Source organism: Natator depressus, chromosome 10 (genome assembly GCF_965152275.1).
Source record: "Natator depressus isolate rNatDep1 chromosome 10, rNatDep2.hap1, whole genome shotgun sequence".
NCBI lineage: Eukaryota > Metazoa > Chordata > Testudines > Cheloniidae > Natator > Natator depressus.
Window position 1 is genome coordinate 8,888,301 of NC_134243.1, and position 27,502 is coordinate 8,915,802.

General features: G+C 51.9%; 1 protein-coding gene across 2 annotated transcripts; it reads right to left on the minus strand.

Annotated features, from left to right (window-relative positions):
* Positions 1–25,192, minus strand: ARPC1B (actin related protein 2/3 complex subunit 1B). 2 transcript variants are annotated; one of them, XM_074964567.1, is made up of 10 exons: positions 25,026–25,192; positions 10,263–10,336; positions 7,744–7,848; positions 6,040–6,262; positions 5,823–5,930; positions 4,560–4,766; positions 3,670–3,745; positions 3,382–3,582; positions 2,777–2,863; positions 1–325 (listed from the first exon to the last, which is right to left on the minus strand). In XM_074964567.1, the coding sequence occupies exons 2-10, from the start codon at positions 10,324–10,326 to the stop codon at positions 287–289; spliced, it is 1,110 nt and encodes a 369-aa protein (XP_074820668.1). In that variant the 5' UTR covers positions 10,327–10,336; positions 25,026–25,192; the 3' UTR covers positions 1–286. The 2 variants fall into 2 exon arrangements, with proteins under 2 accessions (XP_074820668.1, XP_074820667.1); XM_074964566.1 differs by having other exon boundaries at positions 2,777–2,867; positions 3,386–3,582; positions 25,026–25,191.
* Positions 25,193–27,502: the final 2,310 nt, after the last annotated feature.

Consider the following 27,502-nt stretch of genomic DNA (forward strand, 5'->3'; position numbering starts at 1 on the left):
TTTCTTTTAAGCAATTTATGACCAGCATAGGTGCACTGTTTTAAAATTTAAAAAAGTCTTTAAAAAAAAAACGCTTTAATTTCTTTGTACTTAATTTACCTCAGCTGACAACTCTCCCAAGTGCCTTTGAGCCCAGGCAGTTGTACCGTTGCCAGGGGAGATGTGTCTCTGCAAATATCAGTCGTCTTGATCTAAACTCAACATCTTACAGAAAAAGAAGCAAGCAGAATTGGAATAAGAGAGTGAGGCTGGCGGTGCTGCAAATGGCCTTTCCCCACAGACTCTGTCACTTGATCTTGAGATCCTTCAGTGCGGACTCCAGGCTCTACAAGGAAAACAGCACAGATTTCTAACAAACACTTTTCTCCGAGCGTGTGAGAGCACAGTGAATGAATAAACACGTCTGGGCAGCCTGGCCATTGCAAATTCGGGGACTGGCTCGCTCGGCCAGAGTGCAAGCACAAGCCATGGAAATATGCCTGCTTCCTGCAGCAGGCTCCTTGCCTCTCAACCAGCACCTCTCTAATGCAGGGCCCCCTGTACCCTCATCTTGTAAGCCTTGTCTACACATGCGAGATGTACTCCTTTATCTGTACTGCTAGAGTTAGTGTTGCAACACCACCCGCTACTGTGGACACAGTCATACCGGTATAACTGATTCCATATGGGAAGGGGACTAAGCCACATTTCTGTAAAATATCTTTCTACCACTAAGGGTGTGATTTAGTGTGGACCCACCGACACTGCAAAAACTGGATGTAGACCAGGGATTTCAAACTCGAATCACCATGAGGACTAGTATGTTGGCCCCAGGGCCGCATCACTGACATCTTTTCATATATAGGTACAAAAGCCCCACCCCACCCCTTCCATGCGGCCCTGCCCCTGCCCCAACTCTTCCCAGCCCCCATTCCAACCCCTTCCCCAAATACCTGCCCCGCCTCCTCCCCTGTGTGTGCGGCTCTCCGCTCCTCCCCTCTGCCTCCTGGAAAGCGCTAAGTGCTATCAAACAGCTGTTTGGCGGCAGGAAGCACCTGGAGGTAGGCAGAGGAGCAGGGATGCGGCGTGCTGGGGGGAGGGGAGCTTGGTGGCCTGCAGGAAATAACTCTTGGAGGGGGCATGGGGAGTTTGGCGGGCCGCAGGAAATAACCCCGCGTGCCGCATGTTTGAGACCTCTGATGTAGACCATGGCCTGTATTTGTTTTATGCTGCGGGGGGGGGGGCATAGCTAGACATTGTGGCCATCTATGTAAAAATAGAGGCTAGCATGCCCCAACCCCCCCAGCCCCCCTCGCACCAAGAGGAGAAATCATGGCATGCTCTTCTGTGGTGCTTCGCATTTACAGCTCTCCATTGCTCCAAAGGGCTGTTCAAGTCACCTGTCTGTTAGAGCCAGTTGGGTGTGTTGATTTCTTTTGCAGGATCCTCTAATCAGCAGGGCTAGTGTCATGTTCTAAATTTCCCTTTGATCAGGCTGAATTTTAAAAATACCATCCCAGGAATATTCCTCACTAGCCTGGAGAACTATCTGGGTAGGTCAAATCATGGACAGAGTGTCCCCGCAGAATGTTACTAGCTGTGCTGGAATGGGTGGAGTCGCACCAGATGAGAGCCAGAGGCGAGGCGGCATTCATTCTGATGCATGTCTGATCCCATTCCAAGCAGCGTTTATTACACGACTCAATCGTTCGTGCTCATGTGAGAGTGACTGTGATGGGCGCAGTGCCGGCGTGGAACGCTCCCTCTGGCCTGTTGAATAGCTTTCAACAGAAGAAAAGGTTGAAAAGCTGATCCATGTTGTGGGGTATGAAGGCGAGGAAATAGCCTCCTGTGACCATAGATCCTCCTGGAGCTAGCCAATGGCAGCAGAGAATGGCACATTGGCAGGGGCAATAACAATTCGTAGCTATATGCCTGCACCAGCAAACAGCTAGCGTTCAGTGCCATCAGCTCCTAGCACTGCTTTGGGGAACCACGCGGTGGCTTTGTGAGTCTGGATAGTGCAGTGTTAGGTAAAGGGTATGTGCTCTCAGTACCAGGACTGGCCTGCAAGCAGCGTTCGGTGCTGAGCCGTAGCTCCCAGACATTTGGGTGTCACAGAACTGCAAATCAGTGGGATGCTGACATGAAATGGAACCTTTTGTTACAATATAACGTCTCCCAAGCACCTTCAAACAGAGAGAACCCAGCTTCCTTCTTGCTGTCTAGCCTTGTAATCAGGCAAAAGGCTTCTGAGCTAAGTCCTTCCAGGTAGTGTGAATTTTGTTACCTGCTGCTAATCAGCGGCCAAATGCTGCCAACAGGTGTAATAAAAGCAACTAGAAAGCGCAATCAGGGCAGAGATTAGCTTTATAAACAGCCTAATAACTGTGGTTAAACAACACACGGCTCCCAAAGAAGTAATTTGAAATGTCTGTGGAGGTTTCCCCTGCTCTTTGGGTCTTTCATGCCAACAGTTTGAAAACAATCCCGCTAAATAAAAACGCTGCTTGTTTAAGGGCTCAGAGGTGGCCTGGGAGCAGTTAGGCCAACGCCAGGTGCGTTTGAGAATCCCACCCACAGTGACTGCAGAAGTACCACTACCCGGAGCCAGCAATGCGCTCGTGTAGAAGGGCTGCGGGGCTGCGTGTTGTTTTCTTTTGCAGCTGGCCGCAGTGCAGGCACAGACACTATTAGAACTGCGAGCAGGGCCTGGCCCTCAGGCTGTGATCTGAGGTGACCCAAGGAAGCCCCAAAACTTGCAAACACCTCTCCGGTCCCTGCTGGGATTGTTTACCTTGATATCCCAGATGCTCAGCCCCCCGTCCATTCCTGTGGTGCAGAACTGGGAGCACTTGGCTTTGCCACCGGCAATCACGGAAATCTGGCTGGAGAGCAGAGACAGACACTGGAAAGTCAGCTGGCATTTGGCTTCCCTGGCCTCAACATTTGATAGTCTTTCGAAGCCGGCGTATTCGACTCAGGAGTTTATTAAGCTCTGGGGTTATTTTAACACCTACCACCTTTCCATGCCTGCCACACGGGAGGGTTGGCTCCAACAGGAGAGCTTTGCCCAAATTTCTGTATCGTGCAACCCAACTCACCACCTTCAGTTGTGAAGGCCACCAGCAGGGGCTCTCCCAGCTAACAAGGCAAGTGAGCTCCAGCAAGGGGAGGCAGGTTGTCTTGGCAGAATGGCCAGGGAGATGCTCCTGCAGTGCAAGCCTCCGCTTTTGGCCTCCTGCAGTACAAGCCTCCACTTTAGCCACTCCCATGCTATTGTGGTCAGAACTGAAGTGAGGAGGCAGCTCTGGAGTTTGGGTTTGGCAGGACTTAGCTCCATCCCTGACCCTGTCTCCAGGACTAACGTGCAGCAGGGTCTCCTGGTGCCACACCCGCCACTTGCCTGATGCTGTTCTTGTGCAGTGTTTCCAGGATGACGTTGTTGGTCTCAGTGCTGGCTTTCTTATCCAGGTTCTGGAAGCGCTCGCGAGCGGTCAGGCCACGCTGGGAGCTCTGCTTGGGGACGTCCAGCTTCCCACCAAAGGTCAGCGAGCCCTGGCTCTCATCGTAGGTGAAGAGCATCGGGTAGCAGTCGTGGCCCTGGGGAAAGACCAACAGTGTGTTCTGCTCAGTGCTGCCAGACTCCAGAGCAGCCACTCAGCTTCCCAGCGCGAGCCACAGACTTACCGCGGCCACCAGGCTGTTCTCGGTAATGAAGGTGACAGCTAGGAGCGGCAGAGTCTCCACAGACAACGAGGCGACGCTAGGCGGGGAGAGGAAGCCAAGAGCAGTTAGCACCTCTGAGCAGCCTTCTGGCTTCACATCATATCCTCCTTGGAACCACCAGGGAACGTAACAGGCACCCCAGATTTCCTGAGCGCGAGCAGTGAGCCAGACTGCATCCAGGTTTAGCCGGCCCTTCCTTGGGCGGAGCCCATCCTGGTCTCCAGCACCACAGGGTGAGCAATGGAAAGGGGAGATAGAGGCGTGGTCCCCTCCTTGCCCTGGCAGCCTGGCAGGGCAAGATCAGGCTGGGTTGGTACGTGGCTGGGAGAGGGGCAGGAGATGGCGTTGGATGCAGTGTGTTGGATTCAGGCTTCGCATGCTGCCCTAGGCTATTTGCGAGTGTCCAACTGCTGCCACTTTTTGCCCCCAGAGGTGGCTGCAGCACCAGCAGAGAAGCAAGAGAGGCTAGAACCGCATATGGCTCAGCAGTCAGCCCCGGTGCTAGCAACCTACCCTGCTCATTCCCAGACCTCTGACTACAGAGCCCCATGACCCCTGACAGTTGATCAGCGCATGGGGCGGAGCCAGGCTTTCAGCCTCGGGTCAGAAATACCCAATTCCCGGCCGCTTCAGCTTCCAAGCTACCTGCAGCCAGCTCAGCCCTTCACCCGGCCTTAAATTGCAGTCCCAAGCTCGTAAACAGTGAGGTTCTCCCTGCTCTGTGCAGACAAGGGCTTCTCCCACGAGCTGGGGTTTGCCCCGCTGTGCGTCCAGCCAGCCCCACTGGAGATGCAGGTGTCCTGGCTGCAGCTGGCACATCCTGCTCAGTTAAAGAAAACAGTCCCACTTACGCCGTTTTCTTGTTGGCGTCCCAGAGGCAGACGGTGCTGTCGTGGCCGACCCACGCCACGCGGTTGCCGCTCTCAGCGAAGCAGATGCTGTGGACCCAGCCACAGCTGCTGCTTGACTCAAACATCAGCTCCCCAAAGGGCATCTTGGAGCCCCACGGTGTGGGGGACGGCCTCTCCTCCACTTCCTTAATGTAGGCCGAGAAAATCCTATGGGGAGCCGAAGCACAGATCTGGGCTGCTGGATGAATGGTGGCTACGGTGCTGGTAGCCCGAGAAGCAGCAGCGTCCAGCAGCCTGGGCCCTGGCTGAGGAGTTGGGCGACCAGCTTTGTAATCCTGGCTGGTGTGACCTTGAGCAAGTCCCTTGGCCCTCTCTGTGCCCCTGGGATGAACGGTGAGCTCCAGAGAAGAGCTGAGCATTGTTAGAACCCAGAAGGGGGAGTTTTCTCTCCCTCCCAGACAGGCCTCACTCATTCCTGATCCAGGCCCAGCTGTGTTAAGAAGGGCCACAGATGACGGCCTTTTGCCAGGGAGCTGAGCCACATCACTAATGAGACACCCCTAGGGTGGGGAACAACAAATCGGAATGGATGCCTAAGGCAGGCACTGACACCAAGATGCCTGATGGATGCTTAAGGCAGGCACTGACACCAAGATACCATCTGCTTTATCATCAGCCAGGGAGGCAATGCTGCCACATGGAGACTCCCCTCACACATCCCGGGTCCTGAATGACACTCCCAACCCTGGAGGGCCCAGTCCTGCCTAGATCTGGCAAACCCAACCTCTTGGCTGCTGCCTTGATCTTTATTTTAGTCCCATGATCGTCCCTTGTTACTCTCACATGAGAGGCTTTGCTGTTTGCCCAGTGGACGTTTCTGGTTCTGAAGAGCCAGCGATGGCCCTGAGCTGCACAGCTAGGATCCAATCCAGAGTCAGGGCTTCCCCAAAGCTTGGGGTTCTCTGACCTAGGGCCCACTTCTAGTCAGAAATAAACAGGGAAGGAGGGTGACATCCGCTTTCCCTGAGGAAAGTGACAGGTCACAGCAAAGGGAGAGGCAGTTCTGTGCAAGCCCTAACCCCAGCGGGGTCATCATCCAAACCCCAACACGGCCCCATTTCTAACCTTGGAGCACCAAAGAGCATGTCAGTCCAGACAGGGCGAGGGTGCCCCACTAGAAAGCAGCCTTCCTGTTCCTTTCCAGAACCCCCTGTTCCTTACCATCCCCGGGGCTCAGTGTTTCCTCAAGGACTCTTAATTCACCTGCATTTGAAGTCACAGGCACCGGCAGCCAGCAGAACATTATTGGGGTGCCAGTCCAGGCTGAGGACGGTCGAGCGAATGGGCTTCTTGATGTGCTTGCAAACCCACCTAGGGCACAAGACAAGCAGGTAGCATGGTGCTTGACTCAGCGGCAGGGCAGAGGCGCCCGACCCCCTTGGAGCACGGTCCCCCAGGGCTCCAAAGGGCCAGGACTCACCAGTCGTTCTCCTGCTCGAAATAGCAGATGGAGATGACCCTGGAGCCGCTGCCCACAGCAAACTTGTTCTCCTTGGGGGACCACTTCACGCAGCGGGCGGCGCGGTTGATCCTCAGGATAACCAGGGTGGGTTTCCAGACGTTGCCCTTCAGGGTCCACACGTAGGCGTTCCGGTCCGTCCCACAGGTCACGATGCGGTTGCTATCGGGGGCCCAGTCGATGCCTGAAACGCAGAGAGCCGTGTGGGTAGGGCAGGGGCGGGGGCGGGGAATGCTGAGGGAGGGCAGCCTAGATGATGTAATGGTTCCTTCTGGCCTGAAGATCTATGACTGTGCTCCCAAACTCCTTTCTCCCCAGCTCTTCGAGCCCCTCCCCCGTCACCACATTCACAGCTGGGCTTAAGGGGCCTCAGGGGTACGGGTGTTTGGGCCTGACCCAAAGCCCTATCTCCATTGCCGGCATCAGTTTACTGCCCCCTGGAAAGCTGGCGAGACGAAACCAACAAAATGGCCAGCAGAGGGCACCCTTGCCCTTTCCTTCCCCCTCTGCTGCCAGCCTCCACTTCCAGAATTCCCCCCTCCCCCGCCCTGCCCCTTTCGCTCGTGCCATTTCACGTTCAGTGCCCCAGGCTGCCAAGCTGGATGTGGGGTTCCTGCTACAGAGCCACAACCTCCTAGAACGAGTCAGCTAGGCAGCCTGTCAAACCACAGATCTTTGGGGTTGGGAAGCTGCAAGCGTATTCATTTTGAGGCAGTAGGATCGATCCCCTCCCGAGAAGGCCTACCAGGGGCAGGACAGGGCTGGATGCTGTTCCAGTTGGAGACTGTTGATGCCACTCCAAGCCTCTGTCTCTCCCCGTCCTTGCAGTGACAGGGTGTTGAGGTCCTGAAGTCCAAGATGCTGCCACCTGACAGTCCCTGCCCCAGATCAGCTTTAATGATGGCTTAAAGCCATCTCTCCTGTTAGCTGCAACTCCCCCCTCAATTTAAACCTTGGGGAGGTCCTTTCAGCTGCTTCTGCCCTCAGCTGGCTATCAGCAAAAGCTTAGATTTCCACTGTTCCTTTCACAAGATCCCGCACTGCTTAACAATTTATATAAATTCCTTCACTCACCCCTGAAATGCAGCCACCTCGGGGTGGAACATAGCAGCTGTTTGACAGCATACAGCAACACAACCGTTCAGTACAGGGAGTGAAGAATGAGACCAATGGGGAATTCAGCCAGTACATGAACTGTTGTGGAAAGTGCCCCGGGATCTTAATGACCCTGGGTCAGGATCTCCTCTGAAAGACAGCGCAGCGCCCCCTACCACCATGCTGGGACTCTGGGCTCAGTACTGACGAGGGGAAGCGCACCACCTGCTGAGGCATACGCCACAATCTCCGGCAGCACGGCTGTGTGCCATGGATGCCTCCCGTCCAAGGGCTGATCCAGCCCAACCCTGCTTAGTTAGCAAGATGACCAAGTGCAGCCTGAGGGGTTCTGGCTGCAGCTGGGACAAGATCGCAAGGCCACCAGTCCCCCCCTCCCACTGCAGATACACGCGCGTCCTTCTGAGCGCATTGCCGAGCAGGGAGCCCTCCCAGTCGCCGGGGATCTGTCTCCTCCAGCCCCGTCGCTCGCAGGCGGCTGTGTCTAGGGGCAGTGTTGCCTGGCTGCTCTCAGAGAAGGGGGACCCTTGGCCCAATGAGGCGTTGTCTCACCTGTCACCTGCCCGTTGTGCTCCTTCAACTCATGGACCTTGTTCCACTTTTCCCCAGCTTTCTTGTAGATGTGGACCTCGTGGTTGTTGGGGCAGATGGCAAGCTCTGTGGAACAGTAACAGCGGTTACGTGACCAGCCGCCGGGGCGGGGGGGGCGGCAGGGGGCGCGAGGGGTTAAGTACTGCAGCTGGGTTCCAATGAAAAGCCGGATGCGCATGACAATAGCATGTGGCTATTCAGGCCAAGCTCATGGTGAGAAAGGCCAGTCTCAAGCTTCAGGGTGTTCACTTATGGCCCGCAAGGGTCAGGCAGGAAAGCCTCTACCCTGACTAGTGCCAGGGGCTGGGAGGTTGGCTAGGCAACAGCTGCCAGCTGCAGCCGGAGGCCGAATACCAGAGCCAATGGATCAGTTGTACACTTCAAAGGGGCTCGCTCTGAGCAACCCCAGTCCCCAGCCGTTCCTCGTTCAACCTTCCACTGCTGGTACCTTCCCCGGGGCTGCCTGCTCTGTGACCCTGAGTCTGGAGCCGGAGCCCAGCTTGTAGCGTGGATACTGAGTTCGCTGTTGTGGGAAAGCTCCTGAAAGCCACATCCCCCTTGCCTTGTGACGAGGGGCTGGGGGGGGGGGGTCGCTGTGTACAGTGACAAAGAGAGGTGCTAGGAGAGAAACGTCGCACATGCTGGTGCATTGATGCCAACTCCGGGGGTGCTCCAGCCCTGGCACACCCACAGGGAAAAATGATGGGTGCTCAGCACCCACTGGGAGCCCCTCTATCAGCTCCTCCCCCGCCCCTCAGCGCCTCCCACCCGCAGGCAGGCCCCACCGATCAGGGCCTCCCCTTCCCTCCCAGTGCCTCCTGCCCGCCGCGGATCAGCTGTTTCGCGGGGTGCAGGAAGCAAGGGGGAGGAGCGAGGACGGGGCACACTAGGGTTGGGGGGGGGAACAGGGGCAGGAAGAGGTGCGGGGGGCGGGGGGTTGGAGGAAGGAGCAGATTGGGGGTGGAGCCTGGGGCGGAGCAGGAAAGTCGGCGCCTGCGTGCTGGTGAACCTGGCACTAGCATGTGGTGGGCAGGGGCCTCTACGCAGGAAGGTGGAGGTTTTAAAAGGGACACGAAGGGGAGCCTGAGGCCTTGTTCAAGCATAGCTTAGATCTTTCCCGTTGCTAAGGCCCCAAGTATCTGAGGGCAGTAGCACAAGGGGAAGAGGCAGCTGGGTGAAGCTAGGTGAGACCTAGTGCTGGAGGGGAGCAGCTGAATGTGGATTGTCCCCGCTGAGCGCCTCTGACCCAGCCCATCCATGCCCCAGTCTGCTACCACTGTGCAGCCCCCGGCGTTGATTTTCAGCTCCGAGTTAAACTGGCAAGTGGGAAGAAGGTTCCACCCACCACCAGAAGAGGCCCCGCCCACCACCAGAAGAGGCTCCGCCCACCTCGGGTGAGCCGTTCTGCTGGGAGGTTCCCTTTGGAATGCCAGCTGTCGAGAGTTGGCCCCCTATGCCCACCCCATCCTGCCTACAGCCAGCCGTATGGCCCATTTCCCCCTGCCCCCTACTGAACGTGCTTTTTGTTCTGGTGAGCCACTCCGTGCTCCCTGCAGCCCTTTTATACCCTCCACCCCGGGGCGCCACGGCTGGGGAGACAGTGTCACTCACCATGAATCGCCCTGGGGCTCTGCCAACAGGCCACAAAGGCAGCTCAGATTGTCTTGAAATGTATTTATCTGCGTTACTAACAGTAACAGTCTGTTCCCTCCAACCTCGATTCTACCCACGGCTGCACCATGGGGGCTGGGCCCCCTGGAATGCAGCACATATGGTGCGCCTGGCTCCAAGTAAACGGGGCTGCACGATCCTCTCTCTGAGCTGGCTGCACTGGGCTGAGCCTCCTCCTACATGACCCCAATCTCCTGCTAGGGAGACATGGAGTGGGAGCCTGCTGGAACATCTCCCAGATGTGTTCCCCACTTGCTCCTGGGCATTATCCCTCTGTACGAACTGCTTCAGAGACAGGACAAAAGCAAACTCTGGGATCCGCCCCCCCCTCTCCACCAGACTTGCTGGGTGTTTGGAACTGGGACTTGGACTTTGCAAATGGCCCCCTCTCTCTGTTAGGGTCCCGGATTTGAAAACCCCTCTGCCAAGTTTAAGGCGCTCAGAACCTGGATGAACATTGTGTCTCTTCTTTCTGACAAACAGCATGACTAGGTCATAGGCCCAGCCCAGTGTGTCATTGCACTTGACAAAGCCATATGGAAGGGGTCTCCACAGACTGCACATCTGGGGGGAGCGGTGGCTGGGGAGAACACGGGAAGCAGTCTTGTGAGCCAGCCCTGAAGGGAAGCCAGTGTGGCCAGCTCTGCACTCTGCGCTCTGAGGCTGGGTCCTGGGAAAAGGGACCTTTACCAGTGCAGCATGTTCCATCCATACCATGGGCCAGTTCTGCTAACTCAGTTATATCAGCGTAACCTGTTTTCACCCCCTGGTGCTAGGGCACATGGAGGAGAAGGGATCTGTATACTTACGGGTTCTGTCCTTATTCCAGGAGTGGCAGCTGATTGGTTCAAGCACGAAGCTGTGGTAGGCCATGGCTTTTCAGCTGGAACGAAAGTGAAAAAGCACAGGTGTAATAGCCAGGTTAAAAGACGGCCCTTGTCAGCCACATCTAAAGGAAATAGCCACCAAAGGATCAAGCCACTGTAAGGGCAGTAAACTGGAATCTGCTCACTGGTCACCCAATCATTGCCTGACTCGGCAGATTCATGGTGATTCTCACATTGGTGTTCAATGACAACTGAAACCAAAGGCCAGTTCCTCAGTTGGTGTAAATCTGCATAACTCCATTGTCTTCAATTGGCTTTCATAGAACCATAGAAATGTAATGCTGGAAGGGACCCTGAGAGGTCATCTAGTCCGGCCCACTCCACTGAGGTAGGCCAAGTACACCTAGACCAATGTTGGCCAACCTGTTCTTAAAATCTCCAAGGACAGAGATCCCACAGTCCCCCTTGGAACTCTATTCCAGAGCGTAATTATCCTAACAGATACGTTTCCCTAATAGCTCATCTACATCTCCCTGGCTGCAGCTTAAGCTGATCACTTCTTGTCCTGCCTTCAGTGGAGATGAAGAACAATCGATGACAGTCCTCTTTACAGCAGCCCTTCACATATTGGAAGCCTGTTACTAGGTTGCCCGTTAGTCTTCTTTTCTCAAGACTAAACGAACCAATTTTTTAAAATCTTTCTTGATAGGGCAGGTTGCCTAAACCTTTTGTCATTTGTGTTGCTCTTGTGAAAGTAGAATGCATTATATTGAAATTATAATTCATTAAAGAAATGCTACTTGAAGGGTTTGTTGAAATATAGTTGTCAGGAAGAGAAACATTAAGGAGTGTGAGACAATGGATCCTCAAACTAATTAACTTAGAGCTCCTACTGAGCTAGGAGATTGGTAAACGTTAGTATGCAAATAAGATATGTATGTATATTTGTCAATTTCTGCTTTCTTTTGTCTCTTATGTTAAATTGGCTTTGGCTTAGCTGTATAAATAAGTTATCTTGAGCCTCAGAGAGGGACTCACATCTGGGTGCATTAGCAAAGCGCTTTGCTAATAAACAGAGTGGGCTGACAAATTATGTGAGTCCTGAATCTGACTTTGACAATTTGGAGGTTCCACTGAGATGGCAACCGTCTTCTCTGGGGCTGTGTGACTCCTGACTGTTCTTAGGACGGCCGTGGCAAGCCGGCACCTGGGCATTTGGCCCGAGCGGTCCTCCGCCAGAACGGAAGGGTGCATGACTACAGTGAAGTCTACGCCATCGAACCTGTTGGTTCCCACTCTGTTCTAGTAGGGATCCCGGGATCTGACATCAGGAATCTGGTCAGGTAATTATTTCTGTGTTTTGTCCGGACTGAGGACTGTCTTGTCTCTGTGTCTATCCGTCCTCCCTGTGGTATGTTTGAGTCTGGGCGCCGTCTCCGTCCGGGGATCGCCTGACCAAAGGGTTCCTCTCCCCACGGTCTGAGTGAGTGAAATCTGCACAATCGCAGCCGCACCACGCCTTGGGTAAAACCCTTGGTGTGAAAGCAAGGGCGATTGAGGCAGTAGCCTGTGGGCTCCTTTTGTGTGTTGCACTGGGCATCGCTCTGATGAACCCGACTTTCCTTCTTGTGTGATTGGTGTGTAAAGTCCTCCTGTATGGGTAACCAGAAGTCTAAGTCGGGACAGTTCCCTAAAGGAATGCCGGCTCAGTTTATGTATTTTAGGAAGAGTCCGGACTCCTGTAAATTTCTGGAAAAATGGTCTAGGCGAAGGGGGTCAGGTCGAGTGGTTACTACCACCACTACGCTTCTGTCCCCAGAAGCCTTTACAGCTATTCTGAGGGAAAATGGACCCTTTTCCCACAGAAATGGTCTATAAGGGACTGCTGCAGGCAGCAGGCAGAGAGAGAATCTGATCAAAATTGTTTGACTATTGGGTAATGTAATCAAAATCACTAAAGGATGTAAGGGGTTTCTATTGGAACTTAACTTGGCTGCTCCTGGTTGTGTCTAGTTGTACAAGATGGAAGTGTAATCGGGGTACAGTTGTGTAAAAGAGTAATCACAGTGCAAGGGATGTTAGGCAAAAGGGAATTTTGTGTGTGTGTATAGTGCTAAAATCTGAAGCTGTGTCTCAGCTCTTACCTGAGAATAAACTTATAACTTGGTACGAAAGAGAAACTATTGCAAACATGGTCTGTTGCACAAGAGGGGAAACTGAGGTACACCACCTCATGAATTTCATAAATGATCAGTGAGTGGGGTAATTCACTAGCCTGACTATAGAACAGCCTGACTATAGAACAAAATAAGGACAGCCTGGAGGTAATTCTTCTGTTTTTCCTGCAATTAGCAAGGAAATTCGTAAAAGAAAGTGGTATTATTATGAAGCAATGATCTGTCCCCACCAGGGGGGTGGAAATTGTTTCTTTTGTTTTTAGACTCTACAAGCAAGCTGGCGCCAGCGGAAGAATAACTCAGAATACCATGGATCTATGTTTTGTGTTGTTTGTCTGTGGTGTTTGTCTTGTTACTGACAGGTTTCAGAGTAACAGCCGTGTTAGTCTGTATTCGCAAAAAGAAAAGGAGTACTTGTGGCACCTTAGAGACTAACCAATTTATTTGAGCATAAGCTTTCGTGAGCTACAGCTCACTTCATCGGATGCATCCGATGAAGTGGGCTGTAGCTCACGAAAGCTTATGCTCAAATAAATTGGTTAGTCTCTAAGGTGCCACAAGTACTCCTTTTCTTTTTGTCTTGTTACTAGCATTGTTGTGTTTTAATGAACAGAAAACCTCATGACATGGGTGGGGGATGGCTTCAAAAGGCTGACCTTGGGGAGGGAAGATGTGTATGGGAATGCAAAAGGCTAACTCAGGAGAATCCCAAAATTCAGTGGCCACTGTTAGGATCTTGGGACAAAGACCGAGTAGACATCTTAAAAGACAAACTAAAACTAAATTGGCAAAAGGAGAGGTTGATTGTTTCATGCAGTGGTGGGAAGAGGCAAATCATAGGTGGACAGAATCAAAACTTGCCCCTCTCAAAGATTCTGGCTTCTATCCCACCAGATGCAACTCATTTTACTGTTGTTGATTTGTGCTCTGCTTTCTTTTCTGTCCCGGTTCACCCTGACTCCCAGTTCCTGTTTGCCTTTTCTTATGAGGGGCAACAGTACACATGGACCACACTGCCCCAGGGGTATACTGAAAGCCCGTCATATTTTTCCCAAGCATTAGCCCGAGACCTTGCTGACCTTGTTTTCCCGTCCAGGTCCACACTAGTCCAATATGTAGATGATCTACTCCTCTGTTCCCCTTCATTGTCTGCCTCTGAAACTGACTCTTTAGTGCTCCTTACTGCCCTAGCAAATAAGGGTCACAAAGCTTCTCGCTCTAAACTACAACTCTGTCAAGCTTCTGTCACATACCTTGGCTTTCTCCTCTCCCAGGGTTCCTGTGCACTTTCTCCCACCCGCGTCCAAGCTATCCTTAACTTTCCCCGACCCCGCTCCCCACTCCAGGTCCGGAAGTTTTTAGGCATGGCTGGATTTTGCAGACAATGGATTCCCCAATATGCCTCCCTTGCAAAACCTCTCCAGGAACTCACTCGATTCTCTGTGCCTGACCCCATGCCGTGGCCCCCTGAGGCCAATTCTGCCTTTGTTTCCCTCAAACAGGGTTTGGCTTCTGCCCCTGCCTTAGGGCTGCCTGACTATTCTAAGCCTTTTACCCTTTTCTGCCACGAACAATCTGGGTGTGCACTTGGAGTTCTCACTCAGATGCACAGAGAAAAGAACCGCCCAGTGGCTTATTTCTCTGCCACTTTAGACCCTGTTGCCCAAGGCTTACCCCCCTGCCTACGTGCTGTGGCTTCTGCAGCGCGCCTAGTCGAAATGTCTGATTCCCTTGTTCTCCGCTCTCCTCTTACCCTCCTGGTCCCTCACTGACCTCACCCTGCTCCAAGACTCTGCCCCAGAAACTGAGAGAGAATCCTGGGTTGCCCAGGGTTGCTCTCTACATCCCGATTCCTTTTGGCGCTCGCCTACTGGAACCTTTGTAGCCCCCTTTTCACTCTACCCATCTCTGGCCGCCCTGCTACACGTGTTTCGCATGTCAGAAAGGAGGGGATGTAACAAAGACAGGATGGTGGGCCCCCCCATTTTAGCTCTTTTGCAGCCCGCCACTGTGCAGCCTGTACCATTTGCCAAAGCCATAATATTTACAGGTAAACCTGTAAAAGCGGCCCAGGGGTTCCGGGGCCTGCCTCAAGCACCGTTCTTGCACAAATGCCTAAGTGTCAACAATATGAATTTATATCGGTTACGGTATGTTTATTCTCCGGTTGGATTGAAGCCTTTCCTTGTCCCAAGGCTGACTCACTGTCTGTTGCCAAATGTTTGTTAAATTATATTATGCCTGCCAAGGGAATTCCTGCTACTCTGTCCAGTGATCGGGGTACACATTTTACCGGACAACTTGTTCAACACCTGGACCGTATATTGCATATCAAACACCTGCTGCACTGTCCCTACCACCCACAGAGTGCAGGTGCAGATGAAAGATGAAATGGTGTACTTAAGAATAAGCGTGCTAAAATTTGTGACTCTACAGGATTAAGCTGGCCAGTAGCCTTACCATTAGCCCCTATGGACATGAGATCCACTCCATCCCAAAGGCATAAATTAAGTCCCTTTGAAATTGTTATGGGACGCCCTATGCGAGCTATGACTACCATTACTCCCGTTCCAGATTTGAACTTGACTCACAGTGCGCTCCTTCAGTATTGCAAGGGACTAATGCAAGCTGTAAGTCACTTCCATTCACAGGTTCGAGTCGCCTGGCCCACGGAACCCACCTCCGACGCTTGCCACAACCTCGAGCCAGGTGATTGGGTCTACGTACGGTGCCATCATCGAAAGCACGCCTTGGAGCCCCGGTGCAAGGGTCCTCATCAGGTACTGCTTACCACACAGACGGCTGTTAAACTATCTGGCATCGCAGCGTGGATACATGCTTCACAGTGTAAGAAGGCACCATCCCCAGAGAACCAATCATCACCTCAGGACAACGCAGAGTCAATTTTGACTCCAGAAGAAGACGCAGAGGAACAGTCTGCAATACCTTACAATCTACGCTCTCGTAAGGGTTGCCAGAAGCAGACGACGAACAAAAAAAAGCAGTAGCGAGCCTAGCGCCTACTGCCTGGTGGGCGTAAAACCGTGACTGCGGTTCCTTCCGTTGAGGTTGTCAGAACCAAAAGAGCCTTGCCTCCAACACGCGCCTCAGCCTGTTCCTCGGCTGCTGGTATCTTACGGTCTGGGGAGACCATGATGACAATTCTTTTATCCAGCAGCAGGTGTGGATAGCTCAGACCCTTAATATTTCTAATTGCTGGGTCTGCAGCAACATCCCAGCCCACACTCAAACTGGTGTTCCTGTCCTGGCTATCCCACTCAAGTCCCCAGACCTCACTGGAGGGCCTCGTCCGTTTAACAAAATATGGAACAGCAGTGACACTTGGGAAGCGGTGGGAATAAATGCATCTAAATGGATAAGTGTGGTGGAGGGAAAAGGTCATTGGTGTTGGGTGTGTAATGGGACAGGGCTGGATCTGGGGAAAAGCCATTGCCTTCAGCATATTGTGGCCAATGGTGTATGGGATTATTCAAACAAAACTAAAAAGTGGCAGGCCAGGTATGGAGATATGAATTTTTTTCTCAACCTGGGATCAAACAGAGAAATCACTCATGTTCCCCCTACAGTAACCTTAGTGAAAACAATATAATCTTTCAATGTCATGCAAATAACACCACTCCTCGTAAGGAGAATTACCCTGTACCCTTTGGGGGATACTTCTCCTCCTTTGCAAACACCTGTATGACAAATGGGTGCAACCAACCCTTCCTGGCCTTAATAGGCCATCACTGGGTGTGTCGGACCAGAGCTTATACCGAACTACCAGCTAATTGGTCAGGAATCTGTTATCCTGCCCGACTCTTCCCACAATTCCGAGTGCTAGGAACCTTCCCTCGAGAACGCCTCCGCAATTTCAGGGGAAAAAGAAGGGACTTAACAGATGCCCAATGGTATGTAAATAACGTAAGCCCCTTAACCTGGGAAGAGGCCACTGGTGGTTCCTTAATACCATTAGGGGGCGTAATACACCATGCAAAAAGGCTCCTAAGGTTACAAGCAGTAGTTGAAATAATGGCAAATGAAACCAGAGAAAGTTTAAGAGCCCTGGCCAAAGAAACAGGGGCAATCCGACAGATGGCCCTCCAAAACCGTCAGGCATTGGACATAGTGCTGGTGGCAAAAGGAGGGACTTGTGCTCTCACTGGAAAAGACTGCTGTGTGTATATACCAGACAACACCAATGAGGTAATAGATTGTGCTAGCCACTTAAAACAAATCGTAAAAAGAAAAGGAGTACTTGTGGCACCTTAGAGACTAACCAGTTTATTTGAGCATGAGCTTTCGTGAGCTACAGCTCACTTCATCGGATGCATAGCATATCGTGGAAACTGCAGAAGACATTATATACACACAGAGACCATGAAACAAAACTTCCTCCCACCCCACTCTCCTGCTGGTAACAGCTTATCTAAAGTGATCATCAAGGAGGGCCATTTCCAGCACAAATCCAGGTTTTCTCACCCTTTCCCCCCCCCCCCCACAGACACACATACAAACTCACTCTCCTGCTGGTAATAGCCCATCCCTCTTTGAAACCTCTCTTTATAATGCGCATGATAATCAAGGTGGGTCATTTCCAGCACTAATCCAGGTTTTCTCACCCCCCCCTCCCCACACACACCCCCCTCCAAAAACCACACACACAAACTCACTCTCCTGCTGGCAATAGCTCATCTTACAATGTGCACAGCAATAATCCAAGTTTAACCAGAACGTCTTGGGGGGGGGTTGTAGGAAAAAAACAAGGGGAGATAGGCTACCTTGCATAATGACTTAGCCACTCCCAGTCTCTATTCAAGCCCAAATTAATAGTATCCAATTTGCAAATGAATTCCAATTCAGCAGTTTCTCGCAGCGATACACAGATACAGAGGAACCAAACCAGAGTGCTAATTTGATGATTTTAAATATCACTGATGAACAAAGAGATAAAGAACGATTGATATGTGGAACCCAGTCATTGTTGGTCATTGCGTAGCTTGACCAAAAGGAGGGATTGTGAAAGTAGAATGAATTATATTGAAATTATAATTCATTAAAGAAATGCTGCTTGAAGGGTTTGTTGAAATATAATTGTCAGGAAGAGAAACATTAAGGAGTGTGAGACAATGGGTCCTCAAACTAATTAACTTAGAGCTCCTACTGAGCTAGGAGATTGGTAAACATTAGTATGCAAATAAGATATGTATGTATATTTCTGCTTTCTTTTGTCTCTTATGTTAAATTGGCTTTGGCTTAGCTGTATAAATAAGTTATCTTGAGCCTTAGAGAGGGGCTCACATCTGGATGCATTAGCAAAGCGCTTTGCTAATAAACAGCGTGGTCTGACAAATTATGTGAGTCCTGAATCTGACTTTGACGTTCTCCTCTGGACTCTCTCCAGTTTGTTCACATCTTTCCGAAAGCATGATGCCCACAATTGGACACTGTATGACAGCTCCTTTTCGGGAGCACTCCTGCCTCGCCAGTTATTCCCCATTTTATATTTGTGCATTTTATTTTTACTTCTGAACTGTAGTACTTTGCACTTATCTCTGTTGAATTTCAGATTTGATTTCGGACCAGTTCCACTAATCATGACCTGTGTAGTTGTTTGGAGCACTAGGAACTAGGATGAGGACCCACCAATTCATTGTTAACCTAAGGCTGGATTTGAACCTAGATTTCCAACCGATGAAAAGCCAGTAAGTCACACACTCCTCTCTCTTTGGCCAGCCCTTTCTGGTCAGTAGCCCCAAGCATTTCTTAAGACGGTCTGATTCTCACAAGTCAGCGCTGGAATGCATTACTAATTTAGTCTGGTAAATTACTCCCCTTATGCCTTTGGCTTTGGTGGAGGGAGATTTGTGGTGCAAAATGAGAAGAGGCTAGGCTAGGGCCTCATGGTCCATCCCACAGAATGGACCCGGCACTCTCGCAATGATATTACCATCCAGTCGAGCCTTATTGCTGGAAGCACACAGCGAGGCCTCCCCCAGTTCCCTTTGCAAGTCTCCCTGGAATGGCCCTTTGGCAGCAACCTATCACAGTCAGGGCATTTAAAGGAAGCAAAAAGGTCCTGATAACCTTAAAAAACAGGAAGCTGGCTCAGAATGTTAAGGGACTTTCTAATCACTCATGAACCTTCTTGGCGCTGGTTCCTGCTCCAGAAGCAAACAGACTCAGCACATAAGCACGTGCTGGGGTTTTACAGGAGGGGATTGGAGCAGGCTAAACACAAAGTCGCTTGTGATCTCAATCCGTTTTTGTGGCTAGTCTGATGCTCTCATAGAAATCAGCTGTATTGTTATTACTTTTTTGCATTGTGGTAGCCCCTAGGGGCCGCAATCGGGGCAGTGCATTGCTCCTTGCTGTGCAGACACGTACCTAGGACAGTCCCTGCCCCAAAGCTCGCAGTGTAGGGTGGATAAAGTCAAGATGCAACAAGTGGAAGGAGATAAAAAGGGGGAGGATGCGGTGACAGTCAAATGGACGCATTAGGCAGGATTTCTGGTTTCTGCAATGTCTATAAACATCGGGGAAGCTCTCAGCATTTGGGGCAGAGGAGATAAGAATTGGGCAGAAAAGTCAGGACCAAAAACACTTGGAACAGCTCCATCCAAATGGACACATTTGTTCTTGGTTTATAGCTACACACGGTTTATGGGAAAGTCTGCTGTACTGATGCGGAGGTGCAGGAAATCATTCTGTTCCATGGCCTCTTAATCCAGGTGACTGGCACATAACTATCTGTCAGCAGATCATATCAGTAGTGCCATTCAGTCCACTTCACATGGACGGTCCTGACTGGCCCCTTAATAAAGGGGAGGTGACCTATCTGGTGCTGATTCACATGCACCAAGCCCAGAATTGGGGTTCCTTGCAGATGAATGAAGTGCAAAATTCTTCAAGTTCGTAGTGTCAGAGAGGAACTGCTGCTTGCCTTGCCAGCCTCCCTTCTTCCTGGCCAGGACCTTCAGTGTGATCTCAGAGAGCCACTAACCTCCATCAGCTGGAGCACAGAGCAGCTGGCTGTGCTAACCCCTCCCCATCCTTGTGCCTTAGACCCCTCCTTCACATGCCTGTCACATTCCTCAGATGCCCCAGCTACGAGCAGCAGAATGTAGCAGCAGCGGGCCTGGGAATTAAGTGCACTGGGAACAGCCTGCCCCATCTGGGAGTCCTCATGGACGCCTCCGTGCTGAGGAGACTGTCTGTGGCTGGGAATCTTCTCTTTCCCATGGCTCAGGTTTCTTCCTGACTTTCCCCTCAAAGCCACAAGCAGTTGGACACAGTCACCTACTGGGGGCCGTGTCCCCACTAAGTCTCCATGGGGGCAGGGGGTGAATTCAGTGCTGGGTTGACTGCCCTAGAGAGGCCAGTCCTCCATTTATTTATAGAAGGGGGACAGTCGGGCAGCTTCAGACTTAGTGCAAATCTCCCCTAACGTTGCCCCAGCCCAGCCCAGATGAGATCAGACACCTGGAGGGAATGGTACCAAGACAGGGAGCATCAAGCCGCTCACAGCCAAGGAACAAATGGCAGCGGAGAAGAGTTTTCTGTCACTACCAACCGTGATTAGATTCAAGCTGGTGCCCGAGTGGTGAAATGCTCCGTGTCCCCATCCCCTGAGCCAGGCAGTCCCCCATGGATTGCCTTCCAGTTCACTATTCCCAATCACTGGTGCTAGAATCATGTGATCCATTCCCACCAACACCGCCCTGAATGGAGCAGCGGGCTGTACCAGTTACCCCCGGCTGCCCTATAAGGATGCATTTTATGGCTAGATTGGAGGCATTCCAGTATTAAAGAGGCTGACCTCAGATCAAATGTTTGTCATGCTGAATCAGACCAGTGGCCCATCTAGCCTGGCTTCCTGCCTCCAGCTGGGTCCACTGCAGAATGTTGCAAAAGAAGGAACCATTGTCTGGCTGCTGGGAGGTGCCTCTCTGAGATGCAGTCAGCCAAGTCAGACCTGGTAGCTCTTGTAGATGTGCTTGTTCGAGCTTTGTCTAATGGCTGGCGTTGCCCACGCAACACACGGCGTCATTCCGTCTGCAGTCACTATGCTGCGTGCTTTAGTCCAGCTTCTGATTTAGTCAATACAAATGCCACCGGTTTTATTCTGGCTCATGCTCAGCTATTGCGCTGAACATCCCAAAACACAGCAGAGGCTGTGGCTAAAAGGCTCAGGGGCCAGCACGCATGTGCCTCAAGATGCTTCCATACCGAAATCAACCAAAATCAAAATTCTCTTAGCAAAATCAACCATGATCGTCTTAACAAGTTGCTCCCAAGTCAGAGAACCTTTTAAATGAGAAGTCATCCTCTTCTTCTGGAAACTATCTTGCCGACACTGTACAACAGTGTGCAATCTCTCAGCCTACTTGGTTGCTTCATCTTAGTTGCCTCACTTTGGTTCCTCTGTGAGTTCCTTCCTCTTTAGAAACATCTCAACTCTTATGGTTAAAACGTTCCTTTCTCTTTGCCTCTCCTCAGCAATCAGTCTACATTTTTATTAAGAGCAAGCTGGCTGTTCAACCCCAGTGTAGATCATGAGTAATATCTTCCACTAGCTTAGCTCACCGCTGGCTTTTGCCAGTGTACAGAATTCATAATGAAAGAACCACTGTTCTGCTTCTTGAAATACTCAGTGTTGGAGTGGGAGGGGTTATTTTTACAGTTGTTGTTTTTTTTTTAATTAACCTACCCTTGACTTTTAAACAGGCCTCGGCCAACTCTATGGAAGGAACCGGAACCATCGGATAAGGAACAGACTCCGGTTTGCTGAGCTGGGCTGCACTCAGAGGTAATTTGAACCTAGAAGTCAATTTGATGAGGAGTCCTCAGAAATTGCCATGGTTCTCTGCGCCAGCCTTGGATGGGACAGACAGGATGTTAATTGCAGCGTTTGCTGCTTGTTATTATTGGAGGCAAAAAAGCATTGCCCACTTTCTGGCAGCTGTGAATGCTAAGAAGGGGGGAACGTCTCTAATAACAGATTCCAGCCTCCCTATGAAGAGCAAGAGAAACAGGGCCCCACACACAGGAATTAGCAAAACCCAATGCCTAGTGGTTTGAGTCCCAGCAAAGCTCAGATCCACAGCACATAATGTGCCATCTACCCATGCTTCAAACAGCTGTGACACCCAGCCACACCCTCCAAGGAATTGCTCATGAGAATATCTGGAGATGGTGGAGGACATAGGACTTACTACAGCGGATCAAACCAATGATCCTACTAACCCTGTTGCAAGCAGTCCTGCAGGCTGGATGATTTGCACACAGCTGTAAAACCCGTAATAAATCTAAGTGCACAATGCCGGCTGTGACAGATCTGGCAGTTTCCTGCACTGTCCTTCACAAACCTTATTGAATTAAGCTTAAGTAGCTTTGGAGGCCGTTGTATTAAAAATGCAAAGGTTCTGTATTATTGCGGGATTGTACGTATCATCTGCAAGGGGGAAACGTGACCAGCATCAACCCTGGGCAGTGTTATGAGCATCAAAGGACTATGCTATAATCCCATCAAAGTGTCAATGAGGTTACACCGGGGATTCGTTTGACCCAATGAGAACCAGACAGACCCTAGATTTCAGTGATCACAACGCAGTGCTGCCGCTGTCCTGAAACCTGCCACAGCGCATCCCATTTGCACTGCTGCCGTGAGATGCACAGGAAGCAAGCAGGCTTCTGCGCTGGGTGCTTAAGGAGGCCGGTCTGAATACAACTGGCTGCAAATAGGGGCCTGGGCCCAGCTCCTCAAAGCTATTTAGGTGTTTAACTCCCATTGAAAGCAGGGCATTTTTGAGAAGCTGGTCCTGGCTGCTAATGTTAGGGAAAGCTTGGAGCAGAAAACGTGAAGGTGCTAACCAGAACTAAGCAGCTGACCTTGCTTCAGGAGAGATGGGTTTGGGGGAAGGGTGCATCATCTCTGTCATTTTTAACAGTGAGCTGCAAAGGAGAAAAGGGGAGTTGTGTCCCCGTTCCCTTCTTTTTGATGCATCAAGACAGACTGAAAGGTTTAAAATAATATCAGGAGGGGGGAAGTTTTGTTTAATTTTGCCTTGGGAATATCCAGTTCTGCCTTCACTCTTTTGCAGGAGGACTCGTTGGCTGCCTTCCTCACCCTCCCTCGAAGGCGCTGGAGGCTGCATGGTTAAAAATGGAGACGCTCTGCTGCCAGCTGCCTGCACCCAAGCGTTTTAAGCAATCTGAATAATAATCACTTCCCCTCCGAGGTTAGGTTTCACTTGCCTGGCATCTGATTTCACAGCCCCACTATTTGTTTTCCGGGCAGACTATACAAGAGCTGAAGTTGTAATGCAAGGACAAAGCGGGACAGAGGTTAATAAAACAAGCTTTTTGGTCTCCTTTATGCACAATAAAGAACCAAAAAAGGGTCCGGAAAAATTCCGCCCCCCTTTGCTCGTCACCTTTCATTCTATACTAACATCCACTCCAACAGCCGGTCCCATTCACCTCCTGAATCTGCTGGCTGCACATCGCCGCCCTGGAACAATCAGACACCTGCTCTCTCAAGTAAAACAAAGGCAAGTTTGAGGATCTTTGTCTGCCTGAGACAGATGAGTTGATCCCCAGCGCTGATATGGCTTAGAATTAGATAACTTCCTCTCGTTTCACTCCTTTTCTGCCCAGGCTCAAGGCCTCACCAATGAAGACAAAGGCTGGGGGAAGTAACTGAATGTTTGATCCAGAGCTGGGCAATTTCTCTTCCCCCGCCCCAAGCTAAGGAAGTTGCTCACAAGGAAGGGCCTTGATTGCAAATGTTGTGGGGAGTGCTGAATTAGGTCAGAAACGGGCAAAATGCTGGATCAGCCTCTCTGCTGTTACTGCCTCCCCTAGTGAAAACGCTCAGCAGGAAATTGTATTTAGCACATGCAGCTTAATATAGTCGTCCTCCCCGCCCCCGCCCTGAGCCAGGCGGGTCATCCGCGTTAACCCCTGCCCCGCTGGACGGTCAATCAGGGGGGCTCTATTGGTAGACTAGGCAGAATCAATGTTCCCTTGGGAGTCCAGCAATGCTCCTCTGGCCCTTTCCGGGGGAGGTGGCGCTAGGCAAGCTAACATGCTCTGCACTAAGTGACAAGCCAGCAAGCGTGAAGGATCAGGACAGGAGGTGGGGAGTAACAGACACCTACATCAGACAAAGCCCCAAATATCGGGACTCTCCCTATACAGTCGGGACGTCTGATCACCCTGCTCTGCACAGGGGTTAAGTTTGCATCTCCACTGTCCTGCTTCAGCCTGGGGAGAGAGAGACCCAGAGCAGGGATGGGAGCAAGTCAGGCCACTGTCCCAGCCCCCTATTACTGACAGTGCCCTCGGGCCTCAACGGTCAATCCCATCAACTCCAGCAACAACTGCAGGGAGGGGGAGGCCCCTGCTTTCTACCCATCCGCTCCCTAAATTGTGGGGGTGGGCGCTCTGCTCTCTCCTTTCCTCCTCTCCAGCCAACCCGGCGGGGTGACACTGTGTGACTCAGGGGCCTGCGACCCATCGATTTCCCCTGGGATTCAGGCTTGGCCTTGTCACTGTGGTGAATTGCCCCCCCCCAGGAGAGGGAGCCAGCGGCAACCCATTGCTGAGGGTGACAACGGCTCCTCACCAGGATTTTCTCTTCCTTCTTCCAAATGCACCAATTTCACTGACGGCACCTTCCCCCCGCCCCAGGCGGCCAGAGATCACCAGAGCCGAGGCAGTTCCTCTCCGATAGACTGGGAGGAGCTCTCTGTCTGCCTGCTGCTGCGAGGTCTCTGCCCCGCGAGCAAAGCCTGATGGTTTCGGCAATAAGCCCCGAATCCAAGAGCGGAGCATCCAGCAGATCAGCGCCCCGTTCGGAGCTCCCAGGAGGGCACTTCCCTCTTCGCTTGCCCACATGGTGATGCAGGAATCTGCGCAGGATCTGTCCCTTTGGCTGGGAAGAGAGCACCCCTAGCCGGTTCGAGGCATATGTGCCAAGAGCCACCTTCGCCTCGAGTGTCAGTGTCAGGGCTAGAGGGGGGAAATCAAGGAGGGGAAGGCGCGGAGGCCCTGACTCTCCTCTCACTCCCACCGGTGTAACGCAGAAGTAACTCTCCCGAAGGGAGCCGTGTAAGCGAGGGGAGAGTCAGACCCAGCGGGCAAGCAGAGGGGATCCCTGGGGAGGGATCTGGGAACAGCAGCAGGGCTAACGGGGCTGTGGTCCAGCACACCGTTTCCATTAATTTCTGCGGTCTCCCCGCTCAGGGATCTGTTCCAAATCCGTGGAGCTTTCAGGCCTCCTAGGGGGGGAAAAATGCTACAATGGAAAAGAAACATTTAAGAAAGAGAGAAAAAAAAAGCCAACAGCTCTTTGGCCCTATTGATTCAAAGGGGAAGGGGACATTCATTCCAGTCCCAGCGCCGTTCTCGTAGCTCGGGATCTGTTCTGCTCAAGTAAAAGGAACAAAGATTTTTCTTTTGGTGGCACACTCCGGGGTTAAACACACGGCCAGTAACTCCGCTAGGAGAAGAGGACGAGCCTCCCGTTCCCGTGGTAAAAGAGAAGACACTCCAGCCAACTTACCGAGAAGAGAAGCTGAGGAAGGCAGGGTGAAAATCTCTCTCTCCAAAGCGGGTTCGCTAGTTCATGGACTCTGGACAGTCGACACGAACAGCCGCTGAGCCAGCCCCGAATGAAAGGCAGGAGTTGAGTTCTCGCTCTGAAGTAGCCTGACTTCCCTTTTCCTCTCTGAGAAATGTAACCACTTCCTTGCGTGGGCGGGTGGGGACTGCAGAAAGCTGCACAGGCTGCCTCCAGCTGAAGCAGCCGCCGCAGCAGGCTTGGGTTGTCTGCCCCAGCCCTGGCTCAGGGCTCCAGGCCTGGGTGCAGGGCTCCGGGGCCAACACCTGGAAGTGCCGGGGCCTGGAAAGAGCTTCCCTCGCCGCAGCTCGGCAGATGCCCTTGGGGCTCAGGGGAGCGCGGCTGTGCTCAGCGATCCACGTTCGCATCTGGCCCAGAAACCTGGCAGATTCGAGGTGCCTGGGCTCGAGAGGAGGCTTGGCTGTGAAAGGCCAAAGGGAAGGGGCAGAGACAGGTGACTGCAACAGGGAAAGTTCCTGCTCTGCTCCCCAGTTTGACAGTTTCATAGCTGGAAGGGACAGGCTGGTGGCCCAATCCTGGACTTCTTGATGCCCGGGAGTAACAGCATTTACACCTTTCAGAGTAGCAGCCATGTTAGTCTGTATTCGCAAAAAGAAAAGGAGTACTTGTGGCACCTTAGAGACTAACCAATTTATTTGAGCATAAGCATTTACACCTGAGATCAGCAGGGCAGTTACTCGCAGAAGCACGTGCAGGATCAGACCCAAAGCATCCTCATTAATGACAGAGAATAGCCACCCTCTTTTTCTTCTGAGCAAAATATTTACTGCTCTCCCTGTTCTGGCAAGCCAGCCCAGGGTATCCCAGTGGAGTCTGATGCTATGGCCCTATTTATGGCTTTCCAATGCTGGCAGGTTGGAGAGAGGAAGGACGGGTCAAAATGCCCCTAACAGCTTCCCAGCATGGCACGGTGACACGGGTTTCATGGTGGGCTCAGTCGGGCTAGCAGAGCCCAACTCTCCCACACTCCCAGGAGTAACCGCAGGGAGATCAATGGGGCGACACCACAGAACAGCTGGTGCATGAGATCAGAATCCGGCCCTTGGAGGGCAATGCTGTGCCAGCTCTTCGCAGCGTTAAAGGGGAGCTGCAACGTCTGCTAACCCAAGTCGATGTTATGATTCAGGATCCTGAGCAGATTGTGGGGCAGATTGATCCCTGGGCCAGTTCAGAGCCTGGCACGGGGACAGAGAGGAGATGGCTTGCACCTCGGCAAGCCCTGCAGTGCTGGGGCCCAGTTCAGCCCTGCAGGGCTAGTTAGGGCAGCACTGAGCATCTCTGACTTCCAGTCCAGCTGCTACAACCCTACAGACCTGGTGGCCCCTTGGGGAAGGTGGAACAGCCCCATGCTGGGGGGTGAGGTGTTCTCTAGCAGTTCCTTGTGCTCTCTTGATGGCCCCTGTGGGCCAGTGTCGCTGGTAGAACACGGCCACAGTGAAGGAGGGAATCCCCCCTCCCTCTATATAAAAAACATCTTAAAAGCAAAGTAATTGAGAACTATGTCCTCTGGCTCCCACTTGCCAAGACCTCCACCCCCTGAGTGTGCCAGGAACACAGCCCTCACACAGCTTTAGACAGTGACAGCGCCAACCCAGGGACGCCTGGGCTTAGCTTTTCAGTTCTCCTCTAGATTTGGAACGTGGGATTATTTGACGTTATTTCTGCCTCCTTCAAGGGACGTTATCGACGGTTTTGCAACTGGCCAGGCTATTTACTAATTTACTATGTATTTCTAAGACAACCAGCACTGTAGCAGCCAGGACCAACCTTTGTCAATCTCTGGAGAAGTGCTAAGTATTAATATTCATGGGCATTGCTGGTGGGGAGGATAAGTAGCTGAAATGCCTGCACAAATGCCTGACCCAAAAAGGCTTTGACAGCTTTACATTTCACATATTCCTGGCCCGCTCTGCAGATTTCCGGCTTAACTGGAGAGTCCGGATTTCTGCAGCACGTAAGGAGGGTTGTTCTCAGAGCATCCCTAGAAGCCTGCACGAGTCTAAGCAGGAGTCTTTAGGTGGTGGGAGGGCTAGGGTAACCAGATAGAAACTGTGAAAGATCGGGAGCAGGGGTGGGAAGGTAATATGTGCCTATATAAGAGAAAGCCCCAAATATCGGGACTGTCCCTATAAAATTGGGACATCTGGTCACCTTAGGGAGGGCTGAAGGTAATAGAGGATGATCCGGCAGGAAAATATGTCTCTTAAAATCAGGCAAGAGGCCTAACTCTAAGCTTTGAGAGGGAAGATGCAAAGCCCTCCAAGGCAAGTTGGCAGGTGTAACCGCTCCTTCTTGTCCCTCAGTGGGTGACTTGGCTAACAATGCACCTGCTATAGGCTTCTCAGAGCTGAAAGCTGTAGCTTAGCAGAGGTTTGATTTCCCACCCTACGCACCTCCTG